This window comes from Takifugu rubripes, chromosome 3, assembly GCF_901000725.2.
Source record: "Takifugu rubripes chromosome 3, fTakRub1.2, whole genome shotgun sequence".
Lineage (NCBI taxonomy): Eukaryota > Metazoa > Chordata > Actinopteri > Tetraodontiformes > Tetraodontidae > Takifugu > Takifugu rubripes.
In genome coordinates, this window is record NC_042287.1 from 10,056,107 (window position 1) to 10,072,618 (window position 16,512).

Below are 16,512 nucleotides of genomic sequence, written 5' to 3' on the forward strand. Positions count from 1 at the left end.
GCTGGTGGCGACGGGCATGGAAAGAGAAGATCAGACAGGAGGGAAGGACGTGGATCTATGTCAGCGTTCCCTTTTGGTCCTCCTAACTGCTGCCATCAAGAGAGGTTTGGCACAATCAGGTAGTTTCCCTGTGGAATTGCTGCTCTCCGAAGCAGAGTCATTCTGTCTGAGCCAATCGGAGCCCCACGTAGGAGCGCGCGCTACTGTGTCTCCAGGGGTGTGACAGCAGTATGTGGGTCAGGGCTGCTTCGGGGGCCAACAGCCCCCCAGGCCCCCTGCAGGACGGCTACAATAGTAGCCCCAGGGAGGATGCCATAGCTGGGATTCCCACCCGTAACCGGGACACCTTCGCCCAGGGCACAGACACACTGGCAGCAGCCCGACAATCAATTCATCAATCTCCGGGAGGGAGTGGCATCTCCAAAAGGCCACAGCAGGCCCTCCTGAGAGCTCGCTTTTTGGAAGGGACAGGGCCACCAGGGCTGACACCGAGACTGACACCACTGTGACACTATGAAAGCGCCAGACTCTGCGGAAACCATAGAGGCATCAGACCTTTATTAAAACCACTTTTCCCGACCTGACAAAAGGGAAATCCCCCACTACCGCCACCACCTACCCCTCCATGAAATGTGAAAATACATTTTTAAAAAGAGACTTTTTTTCAAGTGTCATAAAAACGGGCAAAATCTGCTGTTTATGTGTCCCAGCTATGACAACACTTTCAATAAATCCACAGCCTCAGCATGTGAACACGTCTCACATCAATCTGCTTGATTAGAAAGTGCGTGGGTCGAAATGTTGCTGAAACGTTAATGTCGCTTCCAAAGTGTCCGAGTTGACCTCGGAGGAATATTGGGACTCTGTTTCCCCCTGCTGGATATTCCGGTCAACGTCACCTTCACAGCGCTAACTATTAATGTGTAACGACTAAAACAAGTCAAAAGGCTTTCTAAGATTCAATGTGTGTTCTCTGACTTCAGTTTTCGATTAATTTTACATTTCCGCATTTCATGAGTAGTGAATTTTAACATAATTATACTACTCCTAATAACCATCATTATCTCATCCCAAACTCGGATTAAGATTAGATCTGTCAGCAGCACTGGCTAATATCATCCATTAGACCGGTCTCTACATTTTGGGGGGAATCTGGTCTGCTCCGAGGACATTTCTCCAAATTAAGCGTGTTCTTGTTTTGGGTTCAGAAGTCACTCGACCGTCTGACAATGCGGCCATTGTAGCGCGCTGCTCCATATGCATCAAAGAAGTGATTAACCAGTTGACAGGGCCACTGGGACAATCATGTCCTTTACTTGGGGGAACAGTGCGGCCACTCACAGCCAACTGGGAGACTACAACAGGAGCTGACAACATAAAACCGAAAATATCTGCACGTACAGGAACGTATAGGGTCCGTGTTCAGTCTGGGCATGCGCATTAGATATTGTGAGAACATAATCATGAATGTCTCACTTAAATCAATATGATGGTGTCTTGTTTAGGTGTGTTGTTGTGATTTTGATTACAGAACGTGTGCAGATGTTCTCCACACAGCCGCACAGCATGCTGGAAGGTGCACGGACCAGCCTGTGATTGGTCAAGACGTCGAGCTGCTGACCAATCACGTCTCTCTCTCTTCCGGAGGGAAAACCCATCACATCAAAATAAACTGCCACTTGTTCGCCACTCTCCTCTACTGCCATTTTCGGGGTCCTTTATTACGCTTTCTCTCTTTTCGCAAAGAGGGCAATTTAAAGTCTTTAGAGATGAAAATAATCGACTAAAGAAACTCACTATGTTTGCGTGGCGGCTCATATTAATGTGCGTGGCTTCGAGGCTGCGAGCAGCATCGTCCCAAACTCAAGAAGGTAGGACAATCTCACTTCATCAAATCAACAAACACTGACTTAGAAAGTGGTTTTAAATACCACCTTGCCTCTGAGTCTTACATAGAAATTCTATCTTTAAGAAAGAGCAGCTTTCTTCATTGTCTGTAGGGTTTTTTTAAATATTATTTTTAGAAAAATCTTTTGTGTCATTAAAGGGTCCAAAATAGTGAGCTAAATGAGAAAAGGCTTATAAAGGTTTCATTCCTCTATTAGTATTCACCTCTGCATATTTCCCAGCTAAATTGAAAATCCATCATTGTTATATGTGCGTAATCTGAAGGTTTAGCATCTAAACCCTCGGCAGATTTGGTTAATCTTTGGGAGATGTGTTTATGCCCTCTTCCATTTCCAGGATGGATCCTTTCACACATGGGCCATTGTCTGTTTGTATGATCTCAGCAACATGTAGCACACACACACACACACACACACACACACACACACACACACACAGCACCACTGTCTGTCACTGCATCACTCTTCAGACACACTGTCCACATTTATAGCTTCATCACAATAAGCCACTTTGTCTAAAGTTCACTTGTAGCCCCCCACAACCTCCAATCTTGTCTGGCCTGGACTGCTCTGTGTTTGAGGGGTTACAGCCTCAACGTTTTGACCTGTTTTACATCAAAGTATTCAGCAGCACAGAGGATCTGGAGCGTTTAAGCCCGATCTGTATCATCGGCATGCGTCTCATTTCTCTTTGTCAAACCTAATCTATGGACCTAATTGCTCCGTGTGTGTCAGCGGTGTGTCCCGGGACGCAGAACGGACTGAGCTCCACAGGCTCCCAGGAGAATCAGTACAATCTGAATAAAGACCGTTACAAAGGCTGCGAGATCATCATGGGCAACCTGGAGATCACTCAGATTGAGAGCAACTGGGACTTCTCCTTCCTCAAGGTAAAAATGCTGCCACCTTTCATCGGTTGTTAAGTGGACCTGTCCCTTTTAACTGGTTTTATTCCCCCTGCAGACCATTCGTGAGGTGACCGGATATGTCCTCATCGCAATGAATCACTTTCAGGAGATTCCTCTGGGACAATTGCGAGTCATCAGAGGAAACAGCCTTTACGAGAGGCGATTTGCCCTCTCTGTCTTCTTGAACTACCCCAAGGACGGCCCCAGTGGCCTGAACCAGCTCGGTCTCATGAATCTAACGGGTATAGAGGGTGGAGGGGTGTGTTTGGTCCATCACCTGGTCCCTTTTGCGCCTGCTAATTATGAAATGCTTAATAAGAAAAGTTTATTTTTATCTCAACACAAATCACTTTACAGAAATTCTCGATGGAGGAGTGCAAATAATCAACAACAAGTACCTGAGATACGGCCCCTGGGTCTACTGGCGGGATATCATCAGGAACAACGATGCTCCCATTGAAATCCAGTTTAATGGAGAGAGGGGTGTGTGTATGAAGATCTAAGTTTGCTGCATATCAAAGTCTGTGTGCTCCCATCTTTTTTACTCGCTCCCTCTCAGGCGTGTGTCACAAGTCCTGTGGAAACTACTGCTGGGGCCCGGGCAAGGACCAGTGTCAGATCTGTGAGTGCCCGGTTTTACCTTTCCTGCTTCCCTCTTCTTCCCAGAATAATTCCATTATCTGACAGTAGAGAGCTAACGCTAACAGCGCCTCTACTCTTCTCCTTTTGCTTGTCTGTCACAGTGACAAAGACGGTGTGCGCTCCGCAGTGCAACGACCGCTGTTTCGGGACGAGCCCGAGGGACTGCTGTCACATAGAATGTGCGGCAGGATGTAAAGGCCCTCTGGATACTGACTGTTTTGTGGGTGTTCTCTCATTAAATAATCCCTTTTTTAAGGAGATTTGCTGTATGACTAAACACCTGCTGAAAGTAATAATGCGTGTGTTCCTCTCTACAGGCGTGTCGACTTTTCAATGACTCTGGCGCCTGCGTTCCTCAGTGTCCTCAGACTCTGATCTATAACAAGCAGACGTTTCAAATGGAAACTAACCCAAATGCTAAATACCAGTACGGATCCATTTGTGTTTCCCAGTGCCCCAGTGAGTGACCTCTAAATAACCTCTCTGATACAGTAATTCCAGCCACCGCTTTGGGACAGTATGTTTTTCTTTCTTTTCTTCCTTGCAGCTCATTTTGTGGTGGATGGAAGTTCCTGTGTGAGTGTTTGTCCTCCGGACAAGATGGAGGTGGAGCGAGGAAGCCAGAGGCAGTGTGAACTTTGCAGTGGACTCTGCCCAAAAGGTTGAGTAATACAAAAAAGGTGATTTTTTTTTTCTTTGAGTCGTTACGGCTAATGCTGGTGCGTGTCCATCCCTGCAGTGTGTGAAGGCACTGGTGCAGAGCAAAGACAGACCGTGGACTCCAGCAACATTGACAGTTTCATCAACTGCACCAAGATCCAGGGCAGCCTCCACTTCCTGGTCACGGGGATTCTGGGGTAACCGCCTGCCGCTGCCTGGTGAATCTCAGAGAACGCCGCAGTGTGTCTCACGCCGTGCATTTTTATTCCCCACAGAGATGATTTTAAAAACGTTCCACCTCTGGATGCCAAAAAGCTAGAGGTATTCCGCACAGTCAGGGAGATAACAGGTTTTTACACATCATTCAAGCATTCTATTATGCATTAAATACATTTTTGGTTTGAATATAAATCCCAATCATCTGCTTTCCTTTGTTTTATTGTCAGATATATTAAACATCCAGTCGTGGCCCAAAGAGCTGAATGATCTGTCTGTTTTTTCAAGTCTCACCACCATTCAAGGAAGGTCTCTGTTCAAGTAAGTTTGCCGTGTCGGATCGGCCTCAATGTGCATGCTGAGAGAAGCTAACACATCTTTCTGTGCCCTTTAAAGGCGATTTTCCCTCATGGTGATGCGCATCCCCACTCTGACCTCACTGGGTCTGCGATCCCTGCGGGAGATCAGCGATGGCAGCGTGTACATCAGTCAGAACGCCCACCTGTGCTACCACCACACGGTGAACTGGACACAGCTGTTCAGGGGCAGCAGAGTCCGGGCCAACAGCCTCAACAGCAACAGGCCAATGGCAGAATGTGGTGCGCGTAATAAATAAGAGACTGACAAAAACTCCAGCCGATTTGGGTGTTGCTGTGATTCTTCATCGCATTGTTGGGTGTCCAGTTGCAGACGGCCGCGTGTGTGACCCGCTGTGTTCGGACTCTGGCTGTTGGGGCCCTGGGCCTGATCAGTGTCTCTCCTGTAGGAACTACAGTCGCCATGGCACGTGTGTTGCCGGTTGTCATTTTAACTCTGGGTCAGTAAGTCTGAGTAAGTCAGTAAGTGTTGTATTTGTTTTGGATAAATAAGCATATTTTTGTTCCCAGAATTCCAAGGGAATTTGCAGGACTTAATGGCGTATGTGTCGCCTGCCATCCAGAATGTAAGCCTCAGACTGGGAAAGCCAGCTGTACTGGACCGGTAATTGTCATCGTACTCAATTCAACAATTATTTGAAAATTAGATTAAAAGCAGCACAAATGTTGGATATCATGTTCCCATTTCATCCTCCATTTCATTGCGTTTCTCTCCATCATAGGGTGCAGATGAGTGTATGGCATGCACCAAGTTTCGAGATGGCCCCTACTGCATGTCGTCTTGTCCGGCTGGTGTCAATGATGGCGAGAAGGGGCTGATCTTTAAATTCCCCAACAGGGAGGGTCACTGTGAGCCATGCCACCAAAACTGCACGCAGGGGTGAGACTGGGTGTGAACTCTGAGTGTGAATCATATGAAACAAACGTTTATTAATCGTGTAGTTGACGATTACATTTCTGCATTTCTGTGTCACAGATGTTCAGGCCCTGGGTTAAATGACTGTTTGGAGGCAGCGAGGTTGACCATTAGTAGGTAAGTCCCCCTGCTGGCGAATATTACACATTACACTACTTGATTTGATCTCAGCACATACTGTAACTCGATAAAGTCACAGCTGTGCACCTAAAACCTTTCTGTTAATGGCTATCACTGCAGCTAAACGTGTATCTATCGTTTTAGCACTGTAATATAAAAAAACCATAGAGAAAAAATGTGATTTCCAGAAATAACAGTTAATATCTGAGTGCTACAAATACTAACACATATCAGCACATCTTAAAACTGTTTTGATTGTCAGATTTCTGTATGTTTTCCTAAATGTGATGCTAATATCTGTCTCTGCAGTGGTCAGATTACAGGTATAGCTTTAGGGGTCCCCGCTGGCTTGATTTTCTGCTTGGTGTTATTTTTTCTGGGCATGCTGTACCATCGTGGTCTAGCCATTCGCCGCAAGAGAGCCATGAGGAGGTATCTGGAGAGTGGAGAGGTGAGGCCTTGGACAAAACCTGCCTCAAGAGTTACTCCTGCTTTGCTTTTCATCTGGGAAATGTATAATTAGCAGAGCTTTGAGCCACTGGGGCCTGGAGAGAAAGGAACCAAAGTTCACGCCCGCATATTGAAGCCCTCAGACTTGAGGAAAATCAAACCCCTGGGCTCAGGAGTTTTTGGTACAGTCAGCAAGGTATTTATTAAATGTTCTTTTACAGATCCCTGTCATCTGATGTAAATAGTTTGTATGGTTACAATTTTGTCTATTTAAGGGGTTTTGGATACCAGAGGGAGAAACCGTGAAGATCCCTGTGGCCATTAAGACTATCCAGGACAGCTCAGGTCGACAGACCTTCACTGAGATCACTGATGTAGGAATCAGAACTTGGAACATCTTGAAAACAGCAAATGAAAATGTCTGTTTGCAGATATAAAATGAGGCGTTTAATATTTCTCCGCATAGCATTTGCTGTCCATGGGCAGTCTGGACCACCCATACATTGTTAGACTGCTGGGGATATGTCCAGGTACCTGTCTGCAACTGGTGACGCAGCTCAGTTCACATGGTTCCTTATTGGAACACATCAGACAGCACAAGACCAGCCTGGACCCCCAGCGTCTGCTCAACTGGTGCGTCCAGATCGCCAAAGTGAGTACAGCTAGAAATTACACTTAGAGAGCCTCTGGACAAACGCATGAGGGTACGTTTGTGTTAAAGGGCATGTACTACCTGGAGGAGCACCGCGTGGTCCACAAGAACCTGGCTGCTCGCAACATCCTGCTGAAGAATGACTACCAGGTCCAGATCTCCGACTACGGCGTGGCGGACCTCCTTTATCCAGATGACAAGAAATACGTCTACAGTGAAACGAAGGTCGCGATTGCGTATTCACCGTGAGGTGCAGACTCTTTTGGAGTACATGGAACACATTTACATGATTTATCTATCCCTTACCTCTTCTCCTAGACACCCATAAAATGGATGGCGCTTGAAAGCATTTTATTTCGAAGATACACTCATCAAAGTGATGTTTGGAGTTATGGTGAGGGGTGTGTGTGTGTGTGTGTGTGTGTGTGTGTGTGTGTGTGTGTGTGTGCCTGTGTGTGTAGCCACAAGTGCCTGCTTTAAAGCTGTTGTAAATTTCTTCTGGACAGGAGTGACGGTGTGGGAGATGATGTCATTTGGGGCAGAGCCATATGCATCCGTGCAGCCTCAAGAGGTACCGAGTGTGCTGGAGAAGGGCGAGAGACTCTCACAACCTGCCATCTGTACCATAGATGTATACATGGTTATGGTTAAATGTGAGTGGAGCTGCACCTGCGAAACCAACCATACATAAATAGAATAAATGAAGAATTTATCGTCTGTTTTAGGCTGGATGATCGATGAAAACATCAGGCCAACTTTTAAAGAGCTAGCCAGTGACTTTACTCGTATGGCAAGAGACCCGCCGAGATATCTGGTGATCAGGGTGAGACTAGTGACATCACTTATTCCACCGTATATCTGCAGAGCGAGACCTTCACTCTCCTCCTGGTGTTCTGCAGATGGAAGGAGAGGACTCGGGGATGGGAGAGTTCCTCCGAAGGGGATCAGAGCGAGGTCTTCTGGAGGCAGACTTGGAGGAGGATGAAGAGGAGGGACTGGGGGACCGATTTGCTACTCCTTCCCTCCAACCCTCTCCATCCTGGAGCACGTCTCCATCTCAAATTAATTCCTACATGGTAATGACTCAGCTCCGCTACGATTTGTAGTCATCTACACACAATCAGAGACAAGGGGGCAGTATTTCTTCCCTGCTTTTCAGAGTGCTGTCTCTCAGGGCGGACATATTGGATACCTGCCGATGTCCCCTAGTCCAGTGGACACTATACGCCAGGTGTGACTCATTCATCTCAAGAAATCCAATTGGCACATTCATCCACATATAGCGACTAGCTTTATCAATATTGTTCTTTTTCGCTCTTTCAGCTGTGGTATCAGAGGTCTCGTCTGAGCTCAGTGAGGACGCTCCCGGACAGGTCAGCGTTCAGGAGGAGCAGCAGAGAGGCGGAGCTGTGTGAAGATGGAGCACAGTGCGCTGGCATTTTCAGGGTCAGGTTTGGCTCAGAAAGGGGGAATCCTCAAGGTGGCCAGCAGAGGAAACTCTCCACAGCATCAAGTCCTTCATCGTTTAAGACGTGGGCAGCAGATGAGGAGGATGAAGTGGATCCGTTCGGTTATGTTCTGGCTGGGTCACCCATCACTCCAGAGAGAGGTATCAGCTCAAAGATTCATGAAAATGAGTGTTTAATCGTATTGACTATGAATTATTCACTGTTAATGTATCTGATCTTCTATTCAGTCTGTAGAGGCTTACAAAGAAGCTCAAGACTCAAGAACAATTTGTCTCCAATGGCGTTGAAAGACTCACAGGAGTATGAAATCATGAGACAAGAGTCTGGTGCTTGTTCAGACATTGACGATGCCTCCATAATTTCTCACAATACATCACCTTTACCCAGTCCAAGCATCTTGGCACCATTACCTGCATACAGCACAGGAATTGTGGGGTCAGATGTTACAAATACAGAAGACAAAGATGGGCAAAAAGATTCCACACATCAGCTGACCAGCCCATCTGGGAATGAAACAAAGGCTGTTGATGAGCAAGGAGAGGAGGCACAAGTGAAATGCAGGTATGAATACATGGACATCAGTCGCTCCTACTCTACAGAAGAAGACAATCCAGCAAAGAAGTCTGATGCAGCGTGTGCAGGAGGGACTATGGACATCGATCATACAATGGCTGTGTTGACAGAAGAGCACAAGGAGGTAGATGAAGAAGACAAATGCACAGATAAAGAACATTCACTTCAGGTGAACGTAAGTAGTGTGTCAGTAGATGAGCCAGATGTGCCCCAAGTTGGAGATGAAAACGATGAAAACGGAGATGAGTACGAGGAAATGACTATACAGCGTGTGGTTCCCATCCAATGGGAGCAGGCGGATTATCAGAACCTCCCGGTGAAAGGAAGGACCTGTCCCGAAGATGCAGGCAGCGGCAGGTGTGGAGGCATCGGGGAATACATTAAGGTCTGCGCTGGCATGGGAGAACCTGGAGGTAACACGTCATTTGACAACCCAGACTACTGGCACAGTAGACTGTTCCTCCAGCCAGATGCTGTACGCACCTAACACCAGAGACTGGGGCAGAACCATGGCCCCAGTGGCACTTAGTACATTTCTAAATTTTTTCCAACAATTTTCTGCTGTATCCCTTAATTTCTAATAAAAAAAAAATTGCGACTCTGGATCTCATGTTATCGTCATATAACTGTAATTGTTTATATAAAGAAAAAACAAGGTATAAAACCTCAAAGAAAGGGTAAACCTAAACATTATTTGATGTTTTATTAAGAATAAGGTGAGTAACATCAGAAATTAAGTCAATACGTTTTATTGTTGTAACCATTCACTGATTCGATGAGCATATCTCATTAATTCAGAATATTTTAAACAGTTATAACAACTTAAATAAACAACTAGTGGTTATGCAAACCATTTTTTACATTTCTTTTAGAATATATGCAGGTATAGTTTGTGAATGTATGCTATGTGAAGTGTCATTGTTATTACTCTGTCATGATAGAAATTAAACAAAAATTAAAAATGGAAATATGGTCATTTAATTTTATTTTTTGTCAAAATGTAGAAAATAATCCTAAAAATGCAACACACTACGCCCTCAACCTGGTTAGCACATACAATTAAAGTTACATTTTTTTTTCTTTCGTTAAAAAAATGTAACTTGTACATAATCTTTTATCGTAGCGCGAGGCAGAGCGCGCGGTTTAGTCCAAGGTGGACAGAGATATCACAGACTCGAGAGGAATCCATCAATACTTCCGTTTTAGTTTAACAGTGGCATCAATAAACCTCGAAAAGGGAAAACTTTAAATACGTGATAACTATTTGTTTCGAATTTAAGTGTAAATGTCCGTTTTGCTGATGGTTAGGATTTCAATCTCACAATCTAATTTGACCAGCATTTTTGAAAATATAACCAAACAAACCCCGAGTGAAACAGGGCGAGGCCGATTGCTATCTTGACTCCAGAGTGACGAAGCTAGCGCGCCGGTGCAGAGAACAGCGTGGTCGATCCTGTGTAGCGCCGGGCAAAAAAAAGCTACTTTGAGTTTGCGGATTCACTGCCAAAATGTCTGGAGATGACGAGACGCAGGAGCAGACCATCGCCGATGACCTGGTGGTCACCAAATTTAAGATGGGGGCCGATATTGCCAACCGTAAGTTAAAAGTCGGCGCGGCGCTTTCAGCGCTCTGTCTAAAAGAGTCACGGTTCGTCTGTTAGCTAGCCCTGTCATTTAGCATTCGTCATACTCAAGCAGTGACCGTGCCATGTGCCACAATGGTACTGGTGACGGATCAAATAAAAAGGCAGATCTTGGATATAATAAATCCCTAACAAACTCGTCTGTTCAACAGGACTTTATAATGGCAAACAAAGAATAAATATCATATTTCTTTTTTATCTTCTTGAAGGGCTGGGGAGCTAACTGTCTGAGCTGGTAGCAGTTTCTTGCTAGCAAGCTAGCCTCAACCCATAAGAGATGACAATGCAAAAGTGAATACATTAGTGAGTTCCATACCTTGTAACATTAAAAGTCGCAGTTGGTAAATATAGAAATAAATTTCTTATCTGCGCCGAAGACTACTTTTGAGTCGTGTCATTTCTTGGAAAGACCGACTACTCAACTCCGTTAGGTCAAACATACGGTGATCATTGCAATAGTAGTGAATGATCTGAAAAAGAGGAAAAGTAGCATACGGTTTAAAAATGATTTTTCCCAACTCAATGCAAGTTATAAATTAAGTTTACACAAGTCTCACATGTAGAAGGCCTTACTCTCACAATATTACTCATTTATGTGCGTGGTTCCAATACATGAGAATAGAGTGACAAGGAAAACCAACAACCTTCATAGACCCTTGGAACTATTTCAATTTCCTCTCCCGCAGGTGCCCTGAAGATGGTAGTGGAGGCAGCTGTGGCAGGGACCTCCGTGCTCAGCCTGTGTGAGAAGGGAGATACTTACATCATGGAAGAAATTGGGAAAATCTTCAAGAAGGAAAAAGAAATGAAGAAAGGTTGGTAACTGTCTGCATTTCCTGCGGCACGTCGTTATTCCTGCTTCTTCACCCTCCTCATTCACTGTCTATCTTTTGCAGGAATTGCTTTTCCAACTTGTGTGTCTGTGAACAACTGCGTGTGCCATTTTTCCCCTGTGAAGAGTGACCCCAATGTCATTCTGAAAGATGGGGATCTTGTCAAAATGTAAGTTGCAAAATTGGTATCTATATTCTATTCTTTTATTTTCACGCAGATGTTCCTGCATGACACTTGTTTCTGTTTTGTTTCACCCCCCAACAGTGATCTGGGCGTTCATGTTGATGGTTTCATCTCAAATGTGGCTCACAGTTTAATTGTTGGAGTGACCAAGGTTAGTCCTAAATCATATGTGCATCAACCTACACTGTTTCATTCATTTATTCAGGAGTTTCATCATTTCAATGCAGTTTATGGAATCATTAACTATTTACAAATGATTGAATTTAGGACAACCCTCAGACTGGCAGGAAGGCTGACCTGATGATGGCAGCTCACCTCTGTGCTGAAGCTGCTCTTCGCCTTGTGAAACCAGGGAACCAGGTGACTAGTACATGGTTGTAATGGAGCACAGAAGAGTTCACTAGTGCTCAAACTGCCTGATAAAGACACCATATGTTTGACTGTCAGTACCACTGTGCACAACTCATCCGATAACCCTGCTGTCCTTATTAGAACACACAGGTGACAGAAGCCTGGAACAAGATTGCAAAGTCTTTCAAATGTGCCCCTATTGAGGGTGAGGACATCTGAACAGTTTGCGCTTCTGCATGCCAGTAGTTTATATTTAAACAATGGGGAATAAATGTGGGACTGTTGCCATGGTTGCAGGCATGCTGTCCCATCAGCTCAAGCAACATGTCATCGATGGAGAGAAAACCATCATCCAGAATCCAACAGACCAGCAGAAGTAGGTTCGCCTTTCTGCATTTTCTTTAAGTCTGATCAGACTTGATCAGTGCATCATTTCTGTCTTCCCGGTTTTGCAGAAAGGACCATGAGAAGGCTGAGTTTGAGGTGCATGAGGTTTATGCGGTGGATGTGCTGATCAGTACTGGAGAAGGGAAGGTGAGAGGGAGCATTGACCTATGTATGCTTGTATTGAAACTCTAGCACTAGGGTGTGGTGTTTCTTGACACATGTTTATTATTTTTTTAAATTCAGGCGAAGGACGGGGGTCAGAGGACCACTGTTTACAAAAGAGACCCCAACAAGGTGTACGGCTTAAAGATGAAGTCATCCCGCATGTTGTTCAGCGACATCGAGAGGCGCTTCGATACGATGCCTTTCACTCTGAGGTTACTTTTTTCCCCCTCCCCCAGTATTTTTAATGTTACGTGAGACAATTTCAATGCTCCTGTATATATTTTATGAGGACAATGATCACAGCAGAAAAATGATCATATGACCATTTGAACAGATGCGCTGAACCTTATAAACCTGTTGTTGGCTTGAACATGTGAGATCTGTGCTAGTACCAGTGTTTCCTTTTGCCATTGTTCCACAGAAGAAATAGTTTTTGTTGTTAGACCATAATGTGACGACATCTGCACAGTCAAGTGTGAATAGACGTGTATGCATGTGACTAACAACCACATGGTTATAGCTCTAACTTTTTTGTTTGCTCAGAGCATTTGAGGAAGAGAGCAAAGCCAGGTTGGGGTTGGTGGAGTGTGCCAAACATGAGCTTCTGCAGCCGTTCACAGTGCTGTATGAGAAAGAAGGTGACCAACCTCTCTGTCACACACACACACACACACACACCCTTGCACTTCTACTGTCTCCTGTGATAGAAGCAATAAATTCCCGAGCTCCTAACATCACACCCGAACTGTTCCCCTAACCTGAACCAATTCTACACTTAACTTTAAAACCTTCCTTTGAAATCATTTAGTCCTCAATATAGTATGCACAAGAACAGTTGGTGCAAATCCTTTATTCTTACAGGTCTTACTGATCTTTGAACATTGACTTTCTGCAGTCTAGACCAATCACTGTGATCAGCTGTCTGTACAATTGGCTGCAACTCTAAGTTGAAGATGATGTGAGCCAATTAACATCTGCCATTAGTATCCACTAAGTTTTATCGACAGGCACTGAAACACCTTGCGAACAAGTCATCAAACCTGTCTTTATTCACTGAAATGTGAAAACCTTGCAGAAATAATATCTTCTGTTGTCTCTCCAGGAGAATTTGTCGCCCAGTTTAAGTTCACTGTGCTCCTGATGGCTAATGGACCTCTGCGAATCACAAACAGCCTCTTTGATCCAGACTTGTACAAGTCCGAATACAAAGTGGAGGACCCAGAGCTGAAGGTGAAATATCTCTGATTAATGAAATATTTCATCCACTTCCTGAAAATAAAGTACTAGTGTAATGGGACCAATGTAGCGGGCGCTTTGCTGACTTTGCTTTTCTAGAGCCATTATGTCTTGCTCTGATGTTAATAAGTCTTTATCCCCCTTTTGAAGAACTTGCTTCAAAGCTCAGCCAGTCGTAAGACTCAGAAGAAGAAGAAAAAGAAGGTGAGTCATTGGGCTGTGGGATTAACGGGAATGAATGCTGCTCGGAACTTATTCCACTCATCGGTTTTTAATTTTTTTTAGGCCTCAAAAAATGCTGAGAGTGCCACAGGACAGGCAATGGAGACTGAAGCTGCCGAATAGATTTCCTTCTACAAGTTATACGATGACTCAAACAACAGACGTCACCAGTCCTACTCTCCCAGCTATCTAAGGCACCTGCAGCCATCGCTGCTGTGAATACCTCCGATTCTTTATAGATGTCAGTCTGGGATGATGATGCTGCTCCAAAATTGTCCTTCCACCTTGACAGTAACACGCATACCACAAATATTTCTCACTGGCCATGAAATACACTTGGAGTGGACCAAATTCTGTAAATGAACAGGATATTTGGTGCCAACAATGACTGGCACGTTTTACCAATTAACTTACTCTGAGTCTTCACTTTTCTCCATGGTAACTGTAGTTAAAACAGAAAGGAAAATAAAATAAATTTCCCAGAGCAGCCAAGGATTTTGGATGTACAATATTGTGTGGCATTATGTTTCTTTGAGGTCATAAGCATACAGCCTTTTTGAAATGTTTTTAACTAAACACCCGAGCAGAAATGTGCAACAAGATGTCACCATTCACAGAAGCATGACATTAATCAGTGTAACTACTACTGCTTTGGTCCACCTACTGCAGGTTACTCTGCTAATCTTTTCTAAACCTGACATTTTGAGGCCTGCTTGGTTTTTCTTTTTCTCAGATTGTGATAGTCTAACCTGCCAAGGCTTCAGCGTTCAGTTTTTACAGCGCCACTGCTGGGTCTGATGGTCTGTGTTTACATGAGAAGTCCATACCTGTTAAACATGGATGCTTTTGTAAAACAAATCCCGGTTTCAGAGACTATTTTTGGAAACATTAAAAAGCCACCTGACATCATTCATGGAGTTGTGTTTTAGAGACTATTTTATTCAGCATCAACAAGTTGAGAAGCTTGATTTACTCTCAAAAAGATATGGGTTAATCTATAAAGATATGACAGTTTTTGTTTAAAAAAAACAATTATTTTCTTACATCCTGTAGGTTTCTTTATGATCAGTCCCTATCTTTGATCTTTAAAGCTAAAAGGCCATTATAATTTCCTGAAAAATTAGTTAAAATCCGCTCATACGTTTTTCGGGTTACAGTATTTATTCGCAAATCAACGCCAGCTGTCATATAACTTGTCTGGAAGGTAAGATGTCGTACCTATCGGAACTTTTTCATTTTACTTCATCTATATCTGAAACGAGCACTTTTGGCACAAATCTCAACATGGTTTTAAGTAACCGTAAATTAATGATATAAATCGACGTGTTAACGGTCACCGCTTATTGCTCCATATTAAAAGCCCACATACCTAAAAAAGGTGCATTTCTAAATACTTTTAAAAACAAAATGCACAAAACAATAGCAGTTAAAGCATAACACAAGACCCCGGCCGTTTTACGTTGTTGTAAACAGCTTTAATTTATGATTTAAAAACACATTAAAGTCGTGGTCCACTAAAAGTGACGTAAACACACAACGTCACTTATCGTCGCAATAATCTGACGTTCTTTGTAGCGTCGGTTCCTTAGCTGTCGGTACGTGAAGCCTTGTTTGCTGGTATGAAAATCCAAGTTAATCTTGTTCTTTTTACACCATCGAATTAAAATGTTCATTGTCTCCTTCTCTTTACAGCCCCCCCTTTCAACATGAGAGCCAAGGTTTGTTTATTAATGTGTATAGCCAGCAAATAATCGTGTTTTCTGTTGATGCCAAAACATGCTAGCTACAAGTTTGACCAGGTCAAGTCAGTTTTACGTTTATGCTAATTTATATATTTAGGTATTTTCTCTAGTTATCAGATAATGCCTAAGATTTCCTGAGAAATGAATACATTGTAATCTCGATTAACGAACTTGTTTTGCAGTGGCGAAAGAAGCGCATGCGCAGGTAAGAGCTTCACATGCTGCAGCGTAAAGTCAAGTCAATTTTGGCGATTACTTCAGTTAAAACCCTTCCTTTCGATAGGCTGAAGCGAAAAAGGAGAAAGATGAGGCAGAGGTCCAAGTAAACTGCTCCCTCCGCCATGGCTGTGCCGAACACATTCTGTTGGAGGCCCAGGACTTCCCCGTGTCAAAGTCTGATGTCGGTGGTGTCCACATGGACCTGAGACAGCGTCTCTGCAGCAGCTGGCTGTTGGACAGCTGGTTCAAGCCCTGCTGGAAGACAGGCTTTTCCCAAGGGATTTTGTTGAATCTTTGTTTCAATTCCCTTAACTTTTGTCATTTGTTGGTGTTTATACTGTGATTAAAGGTTTTGGTTTAAAATCACGTTTTCATGAAGTCGTTTTCATTGCAGAATCAGGGAACCAACCACGTCTCTTGTGTCGCCTTGTTTCATTTCCTTGAAGCAGGACCTTCCTAATTTAGAATTTATAAAGCCATACACCTGAACTAGTGTTCTAGAAATACAATAAATGTCCCTGCGTTGGATTTATAAATGCGCCAGTCAAAGTCATCTTAGTCCAGAACCTGCTGGCACCTGCATGTGATCTGACAATTTACCCAGTGTCCTCATCCTGATACCCAGTCAGGGGAAATTTAA

The 16,512-nt window shown here is 44.0% G+C and overlaps 2 protein-coding genes and 1 long non-coding RNA gene across 6 annotated transcripts; all 3 read left to right on the top strand.

Moving 5' to 3' along the window:
- The first annotated feature begins 1,683 nt into the window (after positions 1 to 1,683).
- On the top strand, positions 1,684 to 9,851 carry erbb3b (erb-b2 receptor tyrosine kinase 3b). Of its 2 annotated transcripts, none has more exons than XM_029833735.1 (28): positions 1,684 to 1,871; positions 2,643 to 2,797; positions 2,871 to 3,057; positions 3,173 to 3,298; positions 3,375 to 3,437; positions 3,559 to 3,677; positions 3,775 to 3,916; positions 4,005 to 4,118; positions 4,197 to 4,314; positions 4,393 to 4,466; positions 4,564 to 4,654; positions 4,730 to 4,932; positions 5,018 to 5,150; positions 5,221 to 5,314; positions 5,433 to 5,590; positions 5,687 to 5,743; positions 6,056 to 6,197; positions 6,270 to 6,392; positions 6,472 to 6,570; positions 6,663 to 6,848; positions 6,918 to 7,073; positions 7,167 to 7,242; positions 7,355 to 7,501; positions 7,574 to 7,671; positions 7,748 to 7,924; positions 8,008 to 8,079; positions 8,172 to 8,457; positions 8,545 to 9,851. In XM_029833735.1, exons 1-28 carry the CDS (start codon positions 1,799 to 1,801, stop codon positions 9,375 to 9,377), a joined length of 4,302 nt encoding a protein of 1,433 aa, XP_029689595.1. In that variant the 5' UTR covers positions 1,684 to 1,798; the 3' UTR covers positions 9,378 to 9,851. The 2 variants fall into 2 exon arrangements, with proteins under 2 accessions (XP_029689595.1, XP_011620183.1); XM_011621881.2 differs by having other exon boundaries at positions 6,273 to 6,392.
- A 414-nt stretch (positions 9,852 to 10,265) lies between these two features.
- On the top strand, positions 10,266 to 14,420 carry pa2g4b (proliferation-associated 2G4, b). The gene is made up of 13 exons (XM_003963072.3): positions 10,266 to 10,486; positions 11,220 to 11,348; positions 11,430 to 11,535; positions 11,632 to 11,701; positions 11,818 to 11,910; positions 12,043 to 12,106; positions 12,199 to 12,277; positions 12,357 to 12,435; positions 12,532 to 12,665; positions 12,997 to 13,091; positions 13,556 to 13,683; positions 13,840 to 13,893; positions 13,975 to 14,420. Exons 1-13 carry the CDS (start codon positions 10,399 to 10,401, stop codon positions 14,032 to 14,034), a joined length of 1,179 nt encoding a protein of 392 aa, XP_003963121.1. The 5' UTR covers positions 10,266 to 10,398; the 3' UTR covers positions 14,035 to 14,420.
- Positions 14,421 to 15,011: 591 nt separating this feature from the next.
- On the top strand, positions 15,012 to 16,237 carry LOC101061329 (uncharacterized). Of its 3 annotated transcripts, none has more exons than XR_003887856.1 (4): positions 15,012 to 15,115; positions 15,604 to 15,629; positions 15,836 to 15,858; positions 15,937 to 16,237. It is a non-coding gene; the product is annotated as an uncharacterized lncRNA (long non-coding RNA). The 3 variants fall into 3 exon arrangements; XR_003887855.1 differs by lacking the exon at positions 15,012 to 15,115 and adding an exon at positions 15,397 to 15,506; XR_966395.2 differs by lacking the exon at positions 15,012 to 15,115 and adding an exon at positions 15,421 to 15,528.
- Positions 16,238 to 16,512: the final 275 nt, after the last annotated feature.

Excerpts from the sequence above, each read along its gene's own strand:
- erbb3b (XM_029833735.1), top strand. The coding sequence starts at position 1,799 with ATGTTTGCGTGGCGGCTCATATTAATGTGCGTGGCTTCGAGGCTGCGA. Across the intron at positions 6,393-6,471 it reads TTTTTGGTACAGTCAGCAAG|GGGTTTTGGATACCAGAGGG; the intron begins GTATTTATTAAA and ends TGTCTATTTAAG. Across the intron at positions 8,080-8,171 it reads CAGTGGACACTATACGCCAG|CTGTGGTATCAGAGGTCTCG; the intron begins GTGTGACTCATT and ends TCGCTCTTTCAG.
- pa2g4b (XM_003963072.3), top strand. The coding sequence starts at position 10,399 with ATGTCTGGAGATGACGAGACGCAGGAGCAGACCATCGCCGATGACCTG. Across the intron at positions 10,487-11,219 it reads GGGGGCCGATATTGCCAACC|GTGCCCTGAAGATGGTAGTG; the intron begins GTAAGTTAAAAG and ends CCTCTCCCGCAG. Across the intron at positions 11,536-11,631 it reads GATGGGGATCTTGTCAAAAT|TGATCTGGGCGTTCATGTTG; the intron begins GTAAGTTGCAAA and ends ACCCCCCAACAG.